This window comes from Ptychodera flava, chromosome 13 (genome assembly GCF_041260155.1).
Source record: "Ptychodera flava strain L36383 chromosome 13, AS_Pfla_20210202, whole genome shotgun sequence".
NCBI lineage: Eukaryota > Metazoa > Hemichordata > Enteropneusta > Ptychoderidae > Ptychodera > Ptychodera flava.
In genome coordinates, this window is record NC_091940.1 from 29333043 (window position 1) to 29352035 (window position 18993).

The window sequence follows — 18993 nt, forward strand, 5'->3', positions numbered from 1 at the left end:
CACCATTTTTATCTCTATTTTTCAAAAGCTCCAACGGCAGGAGGGGGACACCCCCTCCTGACCACCCCCGCAAAAATACTCCCCAAGTGCCACCAAATAACACCATTTTAATCTCTATTTTCAAAAGCTCCAACGGCAGGAGGGGGACACCCCCTCCTGACCACCCCCGCAAAAATACTCCCCAAGTGCCACCAAATAACACCATTTTAATCTCTATTTTTCAAAAGCTCCAACAGCAGGAGGGGGAAACCCCCTCCTGACCACCCCCGCAAAAATACTCCCCAAGTGCCAAATAACACCATTTTAATCTCTATTTTTCAAAAGCTCCAACGGCAGGAGGGGGACACCCCCTCCTGACCACCCCCCGCAAAAATACTCCCCAAGTGCCACCAAATAACACCATTTTAATCTCTATTTTTCAAAAGCTCCAACGGCAGGAGGGGGACACCCCTCCTGACCTCCCCCTGCAAAAATACTCCCCAAGTGCCACCAAATAACACCATTGTAATCTCTATTTTTCAAAAGCTCCAACAGCAGCAGGGGGACACCCCTCTCCTGACCTCCCCCCCCCCGTGACCGCTTGCGTGGCCGCTTGTGGTGCTTGGCACCACATCTTTGCCCTCTTTATCTTCAGACAGCGACGAACTAAAAAAAAATTATAAATCTGAAAATTTACTCTGAAAAAAATATTTGCACAGCTAATCTCAATTGGAAAAAAAAAATTTCAGAAATTTACAATTGTAAAAAAAAAATTTTCACAATTTCATTGTGACCACCCCCCCCCTCCCAAGGTCTAATGGTCCATTACTTACACTGAACTGGTCGCTCTTTGTGCGCGTGTGTGTGTGTGAGAAAAATCGGAGTGGCGAAGATGAAATTTACGTCGCTGCCCCTTGTGTCCTCGTTACACGACATTCCCGTATCGAGATAGCGACGCGTTAAAACAAACAATCAATCGAAGCCCCAGGACGTCGGAGGGGAGAGTTATTTGTTCGGACATTCCTTTAAAAAAATCTGGTCCAATATTTTCCCCCTTTTAAGTGTGACCTTTAGGAGGCTTGACGGTGTACCTCCTGCATAAGTAGTGTCCCTTTCACATTTCAGTCTCAAATTTCACCGGTCAAAGGACTCCTCTTCTCGTTACCTGTGCTTAAGTTTCTGGCCGTTTGTATCCTTTGCCCGCAGTCCATAAAGTTATTACAAGATTAGCCTGGCCCGTAGCGTGCTGTTGCAAGCAGCTTGGAACAGGTCAAGCATTTGAGGTCACGCCATCTCCGGCTGTAGTCAGTGGCGCATTTTATGTGATCGTCGAGTAGGCAAGGCGGGTGCCATGCTGTGTGTGAGCGAAGGAAACTTGTATATTTCGAATTCCGAATTATCAAACACATCTGTCGGACTTCGCCGAAAATTAACCATTTGTTGGGTGGGGGGATTTCTCGGCAGATATCCGAGTAGAGAGCCGGGCAGGCGTGACTACATAACGAAATGTGTTTAATTTCACCCGGTCTCCAGAGAATTGATACATATGTGTGCGTGTTCAGCCGTGGCGAACATAGATGGGAATCGTGGGGGTCTACATAAGTTCGCCTCTTTTTTTTGTTTGCAGGTTGGCTGTATACCTGGCTTAACTGCCACTCAAAGCCGGCAGACAATCTCACCCTAGGCCTGTAGTATGACTAAAAAAGTTTTTTTGTCAGATAAATCACAGAGTGCCAACACAATCTGCCCTCTTGTTAAGTGAAACCAGATCTGAGCATGCCATATCCCACTTAAGCGCACCGTACAGTGTTTACAAATGCATCCCACGCTGTTGGCCCAGGTAGATAGGGAACACCGCGACCGGCAATGATCCTGAACGTCTCCAGTTAATACCTGCTGGCTGTTGACGGACTACAAGAAACTCTTCAGCACTGCCATGCTATGTTAAATGCCATACAAAAATCAAAGCCTAAGTTTACATTAGCTGTGACGATGACTGCACCCGGCGTGAAGGTGGTGTGCTCAGAGCTAGACAAGATTCATCTGAGAAACGTCTTGCCGTGTTCTTTATTCCCACTTACCTGGTCGACACCCATTCACCGTAAATTGTCGGCGGTTGCGGCGCGGTCACGCCGGCGTTGCCTTCAACAGCCATTAACATACGGTTGCACTGCGAGAGGTGTGTTACACTTGGTGTGGCATCACCTGAGAGAGAGAGAGAGAGAGAGAGAGAGAGAGAGAGAGAGAGAGAGAGAGTGTCAAACAGGGAGAGATAGGAGACACAAAGTATTGATTTGATTAGAGACAAATAACCGTAACACGTCTGTGGACAGGGAGATTTGCCGATGTACAATAGCAGCAACTAAATCCACAACAATTGTTAATTAGAACGATACCCATTATTTTGACCGGCACTAAGTCTGTGTTCCCTGTGATCCGAAGTTCCATATTGACGTATCTTAGCAAGGCAAACATAGCAGAACGTCGTTCGGAGTGACTTTTAGCGTGTTTAATCACGGGCTTCTCATGGCACAAGGGGGTTGCTGAGGTCATCAGCTATCGTTGTTTCAGAAACCCCCCTCAACATTACCCAAGAGCTTGCACACAAATACATGATACACGCACTGAGCTACCAGAGTTTGTGTACGGGAGCAGGTCTGAATGGTGAATAGCTCTCGCATAATTCGTTGCAGGAGTTTTACTCACCTAGGTATAGACGACCCAATAGGAAGACTAACGTCAACGCGTATTGCATGTTTGTTGGTCACTGTTGTTGGTCACTGTTGACTATTGCTACCCTCCAGAAGTTCAAACTTGTTCCCAACCTTACAGAGGCGAACGGAAAAGAGAAAAGAGAACTTATTCACGGTCTCTTATGGCATGGAACACGGCGAACAAGGCACAAATCGTCGCGGTTTCGCGCTGGGTTGTATTGTCCACGCTGAACAAACGATCCGAACACTTGCGGCGAGGGGACTGTTCCTGTGTTAGTCGCCGAGCGTCCGGCAGAGGAAAGCAATTAATAAACGGTGTGTTTGCCTATTTCATAGCATCTCTAATATGTTTGCCTTTTTAACACAAGCCTCGGATAGTTGGGTAGCACAGAACAACGGCTGATCTTCTCCATGCGTCCCGTGGTATGCGATATGCTGTCTGAGCTCCGACTGTAACACTTCGTGTACGCACTAGATCTCGGCTCTTCGCCAGACAATACTGAATTCGGAACCAGGCCTGTGTATATTTCACCCACTTCCCAGCGCGTTAGCGTTTGACAGACCAGCCCATCATGACACGCGATAGGGGGATATGCTGCTCTGATTGGCTCCGTGCTATTGTATAGGCAATTCACCGCGCGTACGTTGTTTCAAAAAAAGTGAGCGAGCGAGCACAGTGTGACTGGAAACAGGAGTTAGTCGGGATTAGTTCATTGCCTCGGCAGGGGTGGAAGACATCGATTGACGCGCTTCTTGTAACTTAAGTTGCCGGAAATTGTCCACGGATGTTAATGTGTTAATGAAAGTGACAGAAATGATAGATGGAGCGAGTCATTACGATGAACCGATAACGAGATCGTACGAGCCGCCGCGAGCCATAAAATGACGCAACTGCCAGAGGTCTGTGAAGGGGTCTCGTCTTTGAAAAGGGGGGCTGTACATGCAAGGCTGTAAATTGCCGTTGAAAAACTCACATCGCACAGAAGCTATTGAAAGACAAACACACTGATCAATACTAAAGCTTACTCATGATTTTTAGGTCTCCATTGAAGAGCATTCATTCCCAGACGACCCGTAGGAGGAGTTCTCCCCTAATACCCTAATTTCAAACGAGCCTATTGTGAGCTTGTTTATTCTCTGAGCCATTATTGAGTTGATTGGACGGCTGGAGACCATTGGCACGGGAGACAAGAATATTCAGATTTAGCTCCCTCATCCTGTTTTCCTCTATTTCTTTTTCTGCTTTCTTTTCAAAAGCGTTCAATTTGCAATGACTGGGGGTTGCAGCGTTGATGTAGCGAAAAGCCGAGCCCTAAACCGTGTAAAGACAAAGGCCGGCATTGTTGGAGTGAAAAGCGATCACCATAATACAATCCCTCCGCTCTGTTGTCGCGATTGTTCGTCATAAACAGGCTCTTAATATGCACCTTGTTACAGAATCAGTTCGAGCGGAAAGAGGGGGGACTGATGGAAAAACCAGCTCTTTGTCAATCCCCGGTGGAGTTAATTACGATTGAATGGCGAGCTATATTGGCATACTTTAATGCACACATACATGTTGCATTTTATGGGCATTCCAACGCACAGACAGAAAGAGAAACGAAATGGGGCGACGCTCTGGTGCATTGCGCCACTCCCTGGGCGAATAAATCTGGTTTATTACCTCTCAGCATCACTGCTGTTGAAAATGCAGAAGTCTTTTCTGCACATAATCCCCTCTCGTAACTTTTGCACAACCCCCGCCCCCGTCAGAGAAGAGCGAGCAAGTAAATATGATGAAGAAGGCGCGCAGCTTGACAACTGGAAAACTTCGGCACAGACTGATGCTCCTATGAAAATAGAAAAGTCAACAGTATACATAAACCTCTCTTCATATTAAAAACCTTTTGACGTCGCGACACTTAAAATGTTGTTAAAGTCGACAACAGATGCTGGGAAATCTTCAGAAGCAATCACAGCAGAAGATTTTCCACGCTAAATTGACTTTGGAGAGTTTTTGCAATGAGCTGAGATTTCCCCTGGGTCCCCTGCTCTCCAGTAACGGTCAGCCGCTGCGTTTCACGGTCAACTCCGTAAAAGTTGACAAAACGCCAGAAAGGGACACTTTATTATAGCTTTTACGCATCATCTGGCGCGTTTCATCGTTTACGACGACGGATTCTGCAGTTCTCTCGCTTTCATGCGCCTCCAAGATAAACGCCATCGCCGCATTGCAATCGAAACGCCAACCCATAAATGCAACGCAGATTCGTCGGCGGGAAGACTCGCTCTTTCGCTCTTATCGTGCACTTTATCGACACTGTTTTTTTTTCTTCAAGAGCGCTTCTTTTTAATTTCGCTACGCCCTGGGTGAGGCAGTTTAAGTATCACCACTGGATTATTTCATTTGACAAGAATGAGAAAATACCCGCGAGACCGGGAGTGCATACTGATTCGGAGACATATCCGGGAGTATATCTTTAGAAATTGACCAGTATTCCAGACATGTTGAACACGCACGCTGAAAAAAAAGACGGTTCTTTCTGTTCATGCTCATTTTGCAGTCGGCAATCTCACACGTTGCACTTTCTTAAGCGCTATCGATGCATATGTACAAACTGGAAAATTTAAGGCGTCATCATCCATTATGCATGGCCCTGTCTCAAGATGATTCACACGGGCAGTGTGTGGTCACGTGTTCAAATCCGAGAAACCATGAATAGGTGAAAACGAACGCGCCAAGAGGAATAAAATGAATATATTTCACAAGATCCCCAAAAGATTTGGACCGATGCCACCCTCGATGCAATTCATCCAGGGATGCTTACGTCATACCCCGGGATGAATTTACAACACATTTTCCCCAAGATGGTGTATTTGTGTAAATTCCACGTGTACCTTTGCACGCTTCGCGGTGTAAGTGACATTTTTGTCCCGGGGTTTGAATGTATTACGAGCAATAAACAGGGTATTGAAATTATACAACAGCACAAATCCCATCACGCTTGTACATTTCACATGAGTATTCCCCATGAATACCGTTGATGGTTCAAGTGTACGCGACCCCGCATGTATTCCGTTCTATCGGCTTGTTTAGGGAGCGGGCGGAGAGCAACGACACCCCGAGCATCGTATTGACTTATTTCATGACTAGGCGTTTTCTAGTGATCAATAGGGACGTAAACCCGGATGAAGATTCTTGATATCTTTGTTTGACATTTGGTTCACCAATTGTCTTCCACATTTAGCTTTGATAAGGTATTTTTAGATTTACAGACGAACAAACAGGAAGAAATAAAGGCAGGGCAAACTGGGACAGTTCGAGAAAAAGGATAAAGAAAAAATACGGCACAGGCACACAGACAGACTACTAGAACACGAAACAGATACGAACGGACAGAAAGACAAAGACATACAAAAGCTAAGGATAGGAGAGAGAGAGAGAGAGAGAGAGAGAGAGAGAGAGAGAGAGAGAGAGAGACGCGTTGGGTCTCTTTTTGAATAAAACCTTGCCCCAGATTGTGCGTTCTGGTACGCTCAGAGTCGATCTATATCGTGATACGGATACATTCATTCACGCAGGCTGAATAGCTACGCGTTTCCATGGCAACGGAACTGATATTCGCCCCCAGCGTGAGATTGTTGTAGTGGGTTCATAAGCTCGGCACGACCTCACTTGTTAGCCCTGTCAGTACGGCACCCTTCACTTCAGCCCCACTGCGTCTCGGAGTAGGTGCCCCCTGGGTGTACTTGTGCACGAAATCGCAACCAGCGTTGGATGCCACCAGCCTCGGTAGAAGGAAAAAAGTTCAACCTTTCTTTCGTCAGCACTGTCAATAAATTCCAAATAATAGAGACAGTTTAATTATTAAAATACACCACGTCCAAGACCCCAATAAATCACTGGGTCTCGTATTTCTCGAGTTCTTCCGGAAGCCAGGAGGGGAAAAGGGAACTAGTCTATTTTGGACTTCAAGACAGGAACGTCTGGAGAGAGGGGCATCCTCGTTGATCTTGGAATGATTTGTGCCGTGATAGAACTTAAAAGGAAAGTGACATTAGAGTCAGATTTCACGGTGAAATTTCCAGACAGTTCACTTTGAATAATTATCTTCCTCATAAATACGTATATTGCCAGTTAAAACATGCAAGGAGGCTCGGCGCTAACCGTTGTAGGGTTTGAGGTCGCGTACCAGACACTATAACCGTCTCTTCGGTACTAAAGTCTCGACGATATTATTTTTATAAATATTCAATCAGCTTTCTTCCTCTTTTTTTACTTTGATAGACGGGCTCGTAGTTCTCCATCGATCCACTTCACCGGCATGTCGCCGCGTCTTGTCGTTGCGACAAGAGCAATAATTGAAAAGAAGACTCTAATTAAATACAGCTTCTTTAAACCCTATAAATGTTTACCTACTCGGCGGTATTGGCAATCTTGGATCGCCACCTTTCAAATTCGCGTGCAAACGATAAAATTTATGTCGAAAAAATCTCACGTATTCGTAACGATAATGGCATCTTAAGTCATGGTTTTATCTGGGAAGCTTGAAGGTAATTGTAGAAACAATTAAATCATACTGGCATTCTTCCAAAGAGACAGATTATTACAAAAATGTAAACGGAGTGATTGAAATAACATTGGTGAGTCAGCGCTGTGGTAGAAATCATAGGGCTTATTGAATTGAATCAATGCTACGGCTTGCGCTAGCGGCCGCCGTCGCCTTGGACAAATATTGCCAGGGGCAACTGCCCGGCGATCTTGCATTTATCATATGTGGTTTTGGTTGAAAGTGCGAAAACAATGGTACCAAATAGCTGTGTAGGGTACGGGTAATACAGGGAAGTTACATTAAAGAATTTATGAAAGTCGGGGTTTTCAACTTTGATTATTTGTTTCAAAAAAGTCTAGGGTATTTCAATTTAAGCCAACTCCATGAATGGACTGATCTCACAATATTACTATTATAAGATATAAAATCGAACAAGTATCGTTAAACTGTTGTAAAATAGACAACGACTTGTCCCTTTTTTCAATATTTCGGTGAGCATTGACGATATATGCTGAGGAAACCGTCGGTAAGTTAAACTTTACGTACACAGCATCACATGGAACCGGATGGCCCCGGCGAAACAGCCGCGCTTTGTCAATATGCGCCAGCCAAATCGGGCATTGAGAATGTCAAAATATTTCTTGAATCGAAGTATGTATGGATAAATACACACGTTAAAGTTCCATTAGCTGTATCTTCTGGCGATTTTTCGTTAGTTTTGATTGAAATGATCACTGGCTCATGTTGAATAGCCTGTCAAATAACAGAGAATCGCATATTATTCGGAAACATTACGTGCCCTGCAACTAAATAACATGTGATTTTACAACGAAAATTTCAATTTTTGTCCGGACAGAAATACAAACTCTGTTGACACGCGAATTGCAACGTAGGCATTCTTCTGCACCTGCGCGAGCCATTTACAGCAATTTCAAAATAAATATTCATTACTTATGCCCGGTACTTACGTCGTAGTCCATTGTCCGAGCACGTTTCATAACCAGATGTCTGGCAATCCACAACGCAATGTTGTTTTGATCCAGCAATAAACGTGAACTTGTACATCTGGCGTGATCGCGGCATCACCATATCTGCGTTCTCCCCACCAGCACGCTGAGCACGCCAGACGTCAACAAACGAGCTCGGAAGGGCAACACGTTTGAACAAAAATTAGCAGTTTTATGTGGCTATAACATCACTAATCATGTTTGTTTCTTCGTAAAACAACATTTTGCAAAAAATATGAGCCTCCAACATGGAATTTTCCGAGGTAAAAAATGGTCAAAAGTTACAAATAATGGCACGTTAAGGTTCGTATGAAGGGTCTATGTCATTGCGCCGTAAACGTCATAGAAGTGATAGGAGTCTTGCAACCTGGTGGCGAGGCACTGTCGAATTTCGATGCTACAGCGGGAAAAAAAATCACCGTTTAATGTTGTCACTAGCGCTTGGCAACCTATGTATGTTAAATGGAAAGTTCAGTAACTTTTCTGCCGTCCCCTTTCTCGGTTGCTTTTGTTCGTCAAACCTAACTCCCGCAAAAATAGCACGGGAACCGCGGAATCGATCGCAAGCTTGCCGCTCAAAGCGAAAACGCAGCCGTCTTCAAAAACCCTTTCAAATTGTTTGAACGTGGCTACCAAGATATTTTCCAGATGCACGCACGATGCGCTAAAACTGTCAAATGCCAGCAGGTACTCAGGAACGAGTGCATTTTTCGGTAACTACGTAAAACCAATTAGTTTTCAAGACGGCGTTTTACTTCCCACTGTTATAGTAGATATTGCGTTTCTGAAATGCGTGGATACCTTGATAGTTTTGGAGAACTGCGATCCCTTTGTCTGAAACAGCTTTATTTAAAATATTTGACTTTTGTTTCAATCGGGTTGACAGGACGCCGATTGTTGGCCGCTGGTATGGCAGGTCACGCATCCATTCTAAACCAAGCCGGCAAAAGTTTGATACCCGACATCAAACTAATTCAAGCCTCGAAAGGGTACTGTTTATTATTTTCGCAAGAGTTTAATGTCTGACATATCTTTTCTGGAGTCATTGTTATCACTAAGAGATATGACTGCTTGTTATTGCGCATGCACGAGAAATGTACTGGTTAATTACAGTGAGCAAGCAAAATCTTGGGTGGAGTCCAAAATATGACAGCCTGGGCGCAGCTTTATCGTGAGCGCGGACTTTACGGGCAAGTAAAATTTTAACAAATTTGATAAACCAATGCTTTCTTGTACTCAACAACAAAAAGACAGCAGAACACTTTGTTGTTTTAAAAAAAGATTCAAAAGCTATTATGCCAAGAAACGTTGGTTTTTGTAAATGACCTTTAGAAAACGTAGTTGAATCACTCCTTTCAAAAGTAAAGAATTGTACGAGTTCATTTCCAACACCCTTTGTGACCATATCGGTGTCTTTTGTCAAGGTCGAAAGTTTAATTACTTCTCTCCCGCGTCAACTGCTTTGCCATTATCCAACGTCATTGCTCATTAAACAGCTTTAAACCATATCAATTGCGATATGATAATGAGAGTCTTACAACACTCTGGGGTATTTCGTTTTTTATTGCCTCGACCATAAATCAGAATTAGAAGTGTCGAAATATTTTCTTGGCCTCCATACCATTACATTCTCTGTTTTCTTTTCGCTGTAATGTTATCCTTTCTAACATCTGTCATCGAAATGTCGGTGGGCTGCCTACAAAAAGCGGAGAGAAAGGTCGGCTATGCATGTTCTCAATTTCTATGACAGAGATGATTTTCGCTGGCCATCTTAGACCAGTAAGATCAAGTGAGATAATACGATTTTCATAAAAGCGAGCTGTCCAGAGACCAGACACGACTGAATTTGTCAAAAAATCACCGGAATGATGGAACTTATCCCGTATTTTAGGTTTGTTTTGATTATTCAAGCATCGCTGCAAAGTGACAAGTGCTTAGCTACAGTGTGTCATATTAATCACTAGTAACTTAGGGAGTCGCTAGGGGTTAGATTTTGGATAGCGTAAACGGCTGGGCGCCCCAAGAAAAAAATGGACTCTAGTTCCTATCCGAAGGTTTGTGCCAGATTCACTGATCTTCGAATTCATTAGTGAAATTATCACTTCCTAGGTTTGATTTTAAAATGTGTCCTTTTTCGATCAAAATGTCCATAATGTAATCGCCGTGACTTTTTGGCAACACAACGTTGATCCATAAGTAAAATGTACGGTACAAATATTCTGCGTTGTGCTGACTGGCTCGTTTTTTTTGCTCTATTGCCAACAATGATCACTTGCGCGGACATTTTGTTTGCGTCGATAACAACTATCAATTCGAAATAGAAAAAAAAATCAAATTCAAAGTCTAATTAATAATACCATTTCAAAAAACAATAATCGTACCACAACGATTTGCATACGTTATGAATGCGTTCTTTTATGAATGTGTACTTTATTTAGATTTAGTGATTGAAATTACTGATCGTGTCCAATGAAATGACATTGATACTTTACTGATGAGATTAACGATCTTTATTGTGATTTCATCTACGCTGTGTAAACCAATTACTTCATGACTTGTTTTGATTTGATTAATTTCACGCTGTAAGGAAAATACTTAATATCCCCTTCTCTAGATTTCATTAACCTTTGATTGTGGATATTAGAAACCTTATCGATCAACCAATTAATCAATCACACCTTTCGTACAGTGATTCTTTATTTCTTCGCAATGAAGGACCGGTTCGTGGGAACACCCGTTTTTGCGAATCTCTTCAATTGTACAGCAAGATGTGTCGTCATCTTTCAGCCGATTGTGATACAGACAGACAACCATGAAGTAAAATTGTAAATCGTGTCTGATTAATGCTGGTTATTTGTAAAATATTATCACCATAACTACCACAACCTCTATCTTATTTTTCTCCTCCTCCTCCTCCTCCTCCAATCATTATCATCATCATCATCATCATCATCATCATCATCGTCGTCGTCGTCGTCGTCGTCGTCGTCGTCGTCGTCGTCGTCGTCGTCGTAGTCGTCATTCTCGCTATCTCCATCATTATAACAACTGTTATTATTTACATCGATGATATTTTGTGATGTCAATTCAGTAACCTGTCTTGTATTGTTTCGACAGCAACTGCTACAGTCAGTTCAGTCATTTACCGGGGGGGGGGGGGGGGGGGGGGGAGAGTTGAGAAACGCGATCCACATGCAATAGGACTGAGAAACATCCACCTGTTTCTAGCAAAGACACAAAGCCGCCACTGACTTGAAGACATATGAAGTTTCTATCAGGAAGGCTTTCAGCAGTTTTGAAACAAGAATAACTAGGACCATGCATCAGGCTGCTTAAGGACACTAAACGAAACTTTGCTGGAATTAAGACAGTAAATATATACACCAATGGTTTGAATTGACGTAATATTTCTGCCCCCCCCCCTCCTCCCGTGCTGTAACTCTCATCAAAAGTAAATCGAATCGACAGGGTCAACATTGACAAGATCACTATCCTAAACAAAAACACTGGTGTTACGTGCAGAGAAAACGAACAAAAGGGTGAACTCAGCAGTTTCCGTTTAAACAAAATTATTACGAAAACAAAACTAATTGCTAAGTTAGGGACAGAGTACAAGCTTTAAAAGTGTACAGACTACTTATCTCAGCTGGGACGGCAAAGCTCCAGTCTCAGAGTTGTTACAGTCAGTCGGATGAATGAACAGTCCTTTGGCTTGCAGGCTTGAAGCTGCACAAAGACCACAGTATAAATCCAGCGTTGACAGTGAAGGTCTTGAAAAGTCTTGAGAATGACTACTGCTGGAGTTTAGTAACACACAAGAGACACGATCCCAAAAGTCTGATGGAAGCTGTGCACGTCCCTTTTATAAAGGCATGTAAGAACAATCTAGAACTTTATTGACATGCTAATTACTGTTCTAAAATTATCTCCCTTCACAACTAATCAACTTTCCAGAACATTCCAAACATGACTAATTGAATTCAAGGTTGTGAGGTCATTAAGGGCAGTGACCTTGAGAATGTTCTAGACTAATTGAACTCAGGTCATGATGAGTGTGGGGTAAATGACCTACATAACACACCCCTCTTCAAAAAAAGAAAATTTTTCAAAGAAAAATCTTTCTTTTACAAATGTAATCTTGAAAAGGATTTAAGTACTCAAATTTTGTTTTACTCTAAAGTAAAATTTCTTGAAAGTGAACAACAATAAAATTTCTTGAAAGTGAACAACAATAATTTCTAAATACGAGAGAGACAGTCTGCAATTAAATTGTCTCTGCCTTTGATATGTCTAATGTCAAGATTAAACTCCTGTAACATTAAACTCCATCTTAGCAATCTCTGATTTTTGCCTTTAAATTTCTGCACAAAAACAAGAGGGTTGTGATCAATATAAACCACTATTGGCTGATTTGAAGAAGTAACATAAACTTCAAAATGCTGTAAAGCTAATATCAAAGATAAACACTCTTTTTCAATTGTAGAGTAGTTTCTCTGGGATTTGTTAAATTTGCGTGAAAAATAGCAAACAGGATGATCTATACCATGACTATCCTCTTGCAATAAAACAGCACCAGCAGCCGTATCACTAGCATCCACAGCTAATTTGAATGGCAAAGTGAAATCTGGTGCAGACAACACTGGAGCACTTTGCAGTATGGCTTTAAGTGTATCAAATGCCTGTTGGCATTGCTCTGACCAAACAAACTTTACTTTCTTTTTAAGTAAGTTAGTCAAAGGCTCAGTAATTGTGGAGAAATTTGGACAGAATTTTCTGTAGTAACCAGCCATACGAGAAAGCGCATCAGTTGTCGTTTGCAGTTTGGTATGGGAAAACTTGAAATGGCACTGATTTTAGCATCAACAGGTTTTACCTCACCCTGTCCTACAGTATGTCCGAGGTAAGTTACCCTTGCCCAACCAAACTCAGATTTGGCAAGGTGACAGTCAACATTGCTTTGCTCAGTCTCTCAAAGAACTTCCGCATGAGCTTGATGTGTTCCTCCCAGGTGTCACTATACAGGACGACGTCGTCAACGTAGGCTGCACACCCGTCTAGCCCGGATATGACGTCGTTGATCATCCGTTGGAACGTTGCCGGAGAGTTCTTCATTCCGAATGGCATCACCTTGTACTGGAACAATCCGTCTGGTGTAACAAAGGCGGATATTTCACGAGCACGATCCGTCAGAGGGACTTGCCAAAATCCCTTCAGTAGGTCAAATTTTGTCACATACTTGGCTTTTCCCACTCGGTCGATGCAGTCATCAATCCTCGGGATTGGGAAAGTGTCTGTCTTTGTTAAAGTGTTGACCTTCCTAAAGTCCGTGCACATACGATAACTGTGATCTGATTTGGGAACAAGTATGCACGGCGAACTCCAGTTACTTTTACTGGGTTCAATAAAGTCATTGTCCAGCAGGTATTTGACTTCTTCCTGGAGATATTTCGCTTTTGTTGGATTCAGTCTGTATGGATGTTGTTTTACAGGCTTACTGTCCCCAACATCAACGTCGTGATAGATGACGTTTGTCCTCGTTGGAACATCTTGAAACAGGTGTTTATATTCATGGAGCAGTTCTTTCACCTGTTGTTGTTGTTCTGGCTGGAGGTGTGCCAACTTTGTAGACTCCAGCTTCTCCAGGATTTCTGAGTTCTGAAGCTTGACCGAGCCCAGCTTTGAGTTTAGAGTATTTTCACTTAAGTCAGTTTCAGTATCACTATCTTCATAATGGTTTGAACTGACTGCACTGACAGGCTGAGTTATAGTAGGATTATCCCTATCCAAATATGGCTTAAGCATATTTATGTGACATAGCTGTTTTGTTTTCGCCTGTCAGGTGTTATTATGATGTAATTTAAATCACTCAATTTCTTATCAATTAGGTATGGCCCAAAGTAACGAGCATGGAGTGGTTTGCCAGGAATTGGAAGTAGAACAAGAACTTTTTGACCTGGTTCAAACTTCCGTTTTGAGGTGCTTTTATCATATTTGGTTTTCATTGACTGCTGAGATGACTCAAGATTTTCTCTGGCTAATTCACATGCTTTAGAGAGTTTTGTACGAAAATCTGACACATATTGCAAAATATTCAGACAATCATCATTGTCTGATAGGAATTTCTCTTTAACGAGCTTAAGTGGGCCACGGACTGTATGTCCAAATACAAGCTCAAATGGGCTAAAACCAAGAGACTCTTGAATTGACTCTCTAACAGCAAAGAGCAGAAAATGAATTCCTTCATCCCACTGCTTCTCTGTGTCAAAACAGTAGGTCCTAATCATGTTTTTCAAAGTTTGATGAAATCGCTCAAGAGCACCCTGACTTTCTGGATGATAGGCGGAGGACCTATACTGTTTAATGCCTAGCTGATCCATTACTTGTTGAAAAATACCAGACATAAAGTTGGAGCCTTGATCGGACTGGACACATTTAGGGAGGCCAAATAAAGTGAAAAATTTGATTAAAGCTCTCACTATAGTCTTTGTCTTTATATTTCTCAGTGGTATGGCTTCTGGGAACCGGTTGATGTACCATTATTGTCAGCATGTACTCTTTTTTTTTTTTTTTATTTTTTTTTTTTTTTTTTTTTTTTTCTTTTCTTTCTCGTGGTTGTTTTGGAACCGAGTTGATGTACACATAATTGTCAACATGTACTCATTTCCTGATCTTGTTTTTGGTAGGGGCCCAACACAGTCTATTAGAATCCTACTAAATGGTTCTTGAAATGCAGGAATTGGCTGTAAAGGGGCCTTTGGAATGGTCTGATTTGGCTTTCCTACCATTTGACATGTGTGACAAGTTTTACAGAAATGTGCTACATCCTGCCTGAGATTAGGCCAATAAAAGTGACTGAGAATTTTGTGATAAGTTTTCCTTACTCCCAAATGACCAGCCAGGGCGTTTCATGGGCCAGGCGCAATATTTCAGCACGATAGGGCTTTGGAACCACAATTTGATGTTTTATAGCCCAGTCGTCATCACCCAAGACATCTGGAGGTCTCCATTTACGCATGAGAATACCAGATTTTGTATAATAGGAAACAGAGCTATCTGAAGTTTTATCTTCATCATCTACCCTGTCAAACAAAGACAAAATATCTGGGTCTTTGTGTTGTTCTGCAATGAGATTTGATCTAGAAAATGTCTGACTTTGGTCAGCAGAAGTTTTACTGGAAGTTCAAATCCACGAGGGATAACGGAATGATCCGTGTCAAACACCTGACTGAGAAAGGTGTCATTTAAGTCAACATCTGTGACATTATTTTGAGAGTATTTTGATTCTCGGAAGTTTTCTTTGACATGGCTCGAGTAATAGCACATGAAGGAAATAAATCGGGTATCTCTTGTTCAATTGGCTCTGGATTTTGATCTAAACTAGGATTATCAGTCACAAGTGGATTAGTAATGACCTTGTCCCCAGCAAGGTCGTTTCCAAGAAGAAGGTGAATCCCTTCAAAAGGCAAAAAAGGCCTAATACCTAAAGTCACAGGTCCAGAAACAAAGTCCGAAGACAAATAGACATTATGGAGAGGAACAGGAATAAAGTCATTGCAATCTACCCCCTTAATAAGAACTTTAGAACCTGAAAATGACTTTTCAGAAAACGGCAGGGTATCTGCCAACAAAAGAGACTGGGAAGCCCCGGTATCTCTTAAAATTTTGACAGGGGTAGCGGAAGAGAAATCACTAGAAAGTGATATAAAACCATCATGAATAAATGGTTCGAAAATACCCATAATGCTATCTTGAGAAGAATTGACCTTGACCTCATTAATTGGGGATAAGAGGGTTTAACCTCAGAAAATGTGTTGCACACATTATTAGACTCTAATTGAGTTGATGAAGAAATAAAGCCGGTGGGCTTAGATCCACTTTGACCACTTGACCTTCACGTTTTCTTTTCAATTTGAAACACTCTGACATTAAATGGCCGTCTTTCTTACAATAATTACAAGAAAGTGTACCGAACTGTTTGTCAGAAGGAGATTGAGACTTGGGATCTGATGATGTGGGAGTGTTACTTGAACTCTGTGAACTGTTGTCATTTGATTTCTACTGTCCTTTGAAAAATTCTTGGATGAAAAGGAGGAGTTAAATTTACCTGCATTGTTTCTGTATGAAAAGGACTGGGATGGTTTGCTGAGAAATGAAGATTTGTGGGTCAATGAATAATCATCGGCCAAACGTGCAGCAACCCTCTAATGTATCTGCCTTTTGTTCATTGATAAACGTCTTGATGTCACTCCGGATGCACCTTTTAAATTCCTCAATCAAAACAAGTTGTCGTAATTTGTCATAATTCTGACTGACCTTTTCCGAAGAACACCAACGATCAAACAGTTGTTCTTTTGTTCGAGCAAATTCAACATAAGTTTGATCCTTCACCTTCTCACAATCCCTAAATTTCTGACGGTAAGCTTCAGGCACCAACTCATAGCCCTTGAGAATTAATTCCTTCACAGAATCATAATTTGAAGCCTGCTCTACTGACAACTGAATGTAAATTTCTCTGGCTTTACCCACCAAAGCACTCTGCAAAAGCATAGACCAGGACTCCTTAGGCCAATTCAGACTCTGAGCAATTTTCTCAAAATGAAGGAATATTTATCAACATCCTTTTCTTGGAAAGGGGGAACTAGCCTGAAATGCTTAGTGATGTCAAACTTGTCTGAAGGGAAGAATTTTCCTGACTGTCCAAGCTCTAAACGTTTTATTTCTACCTGTAATCGCTGTTCTTCTAATCGCAATTCTTTTTCTCTCTGTCTTTCTTCCATTTGTAATTTTTCCTGCCTTTCCCTTTCTTCCATTTGTAATTTTTCCTTTTCTAATTCCAATTTCTTAAGCTCCAAATCTGCCTGTCTCTCTTTTTCCATTTGTAATTCTTTCTCTCTCATTTGTAATTCTAGTTTCTTGATCTCCAAATTTGTCTGCATTTCTAATTCTAATTTTCTGAGTTCAGAGGTAGACTCGGGCTCATAATCTTTCAGGGTGGATTCCTCAAATTGGCCTAAATCAACTAGATGTTTGGCAATACGGTACTGTATTTCCCTCTTGCGCATAGATCTTTTGACTTCTACTTTAAGGAAATTGGCCAGTGTTATGAGGTTGTCTTTTCTGAGGGATTAAATGTGTCCTGATCAAGGTCATCCATAAATTCGTCTGGTTTAAATTCCGCCATGATTAAATTTCGCTGAGTTCACAGTATACAGTAGTTTTGAAAAGGCTGTCAAAATGTTGTCAAACGGCTCAAAATATTCGTCTCCCGGACGAGCCCCCAATTGTTACGTGCAGAGAAAACGAACAAAAGGGTGAACTCAGCAGTTTCCGTTTTAAACAAAATTATTACGAAAACAAAACTAATTGCTAAGTTAGGGACAGAGTACAAGCTTTAAAAGTGTACAGACTACTTATCTCAGCTGGGACGGCAAAGCTCCAGTCTCAGAGTTGTAACAGTCAGTCGGATGAATGAACAGTCCTTTGGCTTGCAGGCTTGAAGCTGCACAAAGACCACAGTATAAATCCAGCGTTGACAGTGAAGGTCTTGAAAAGTCTTGAGAATGACTACTGCTGGAGTTTAGTAACACACAAGAGACACGATCCCAAAAGTCTGACTGGAAGCTGTGCACGTCCCTTTTATAAAGGCATGTAAGAACAATCTAGAACTTTTATTGACATGCTAATTACTGTTCTAAAATTATCTCCCTTACACAACTAATCAACTTTCCAGAACATTCCAAACATGACTAATTGAATTCAAGGTTGTGAGGTCATTAAGGGCAGTGACCTTGAGAATGTTCTAGACTAATTGAACTCAGGTCATGATGAGTGTGGGGTAAATGACCTACATAACACTGGTCATACAGTTGAACAAATATCATGGACAGTTCCACCTAAAACGTTTTGAGGGAGCGAGAAGCAGCTTACTGCATCAGCGAATTCAATGCAATATTGGCAATCAATAAAACAGTCCACTGCCAGTAATTGACTCAGGGACTTTTAAACGTTTGGGAACTTCCATTTCTTGTTCCGATAAATGGTGGTCAAACTGTGGTCAGGTTTTTTCTCTTATGATCTCAACCCTGGTGTAAATTCTATTCACATATATATTCTGTCCCGGAAGTAACAATATTTGTTTGCAGCATAAGTGACTTCGTGTAAGCCAACATGCAACTCTCTGCTTGGGTGTTGATTGTTTCAGCCTAGCAAAACAACAATTAAAACAATAGGGGGCGCTATCACCTAGAATTCGGTCGTGGCGATGTCTGCCTCTTACTCACTCTAGAGTAATCGAAGTCTCTCACAGTGTCACTTTAGTTCACGTCCACAAAAGTATTCGTATAGATCGTTGTTTGAAAAGTTTTAGAATAAAACACAAATGACACCACTTAATGTAATAAAAATTAGAAATCAATAATCATAGCCACTATAAAATGTCCCATTGAAAAGTAACTAAATACGAGCGTCAGTTTTTGAAGCATGGAAAAAATTACAATAGCATAGCTTGACAGGAGAAAGTTCACGTAAATTCTTAGTAAGAATTACAGCCCGGATGTCCGTGGCACTTCCAACTTGTTACATCACAAAAAACTCAAGGTCAATTCCAGGGAAAGACCTGCTCTGCAGGTTTGATATTTCGCATATGAAGTAGGGTACTGAAATCGGTTAGTTTTGGTAAGTTTGATATGTGAAATCGCCCGAATTCAGTGCATCCTCCTATAATTGATTTGGCACTTCTTTCAGTGTCAATATTATGCATCA

At 41.7% G+C, this 18993-nt stretch overlaps 2 protein-coding genes across 2 annotated transcripts in view; both read right to left on the reverse strand.

The window, feature by feature from the left end:
* LOC139148118 (protein APCDD1-like) overlaps positions 1-3738 on the reverse strand; it is a 29660-nt gene extending 25922 nt beyond the window's left edge. Inside the window, exons 1-3 of the mRNA XM_070719419.1 lie at positions 3720-3738; positions 2686-2804; positions 2061-2184 (exon numbers count right to left, since the gene is read on the reverse strand). Of these exons, the coding sequence (XP_070575520.1) occupies positions 2061-2184; positions 2686-2734 (173 nt within the window). The 5' untranslated portion in view covers positions 2735-2804; positions 3720-3738. The remainder of the gene's footprint in view (positions 1-2060; positions 2185-2685; positions 2805-3719) is intronic.
* Positions 3739-15134: 11396 nt separating this feature from the next.
* Positions 15135-18993, reverse strand: part of LOC139148120 (reticulocyte-binding protein homolog 2a-like) — a 581355-nt gene continuing 577496 nt past the window's right edge. The window contains exon 2 of the mRNA XM_070719422.1: positions 15135-16336. Within this exon, the coding sequence (XP_070575523.1) occupies positions 16158-16336 (179 nt within the window). The 3' untranslated portion in view covers positions 15135-16157. The remainder of the gene's footprint in view (positions 16337-18993) is intronic.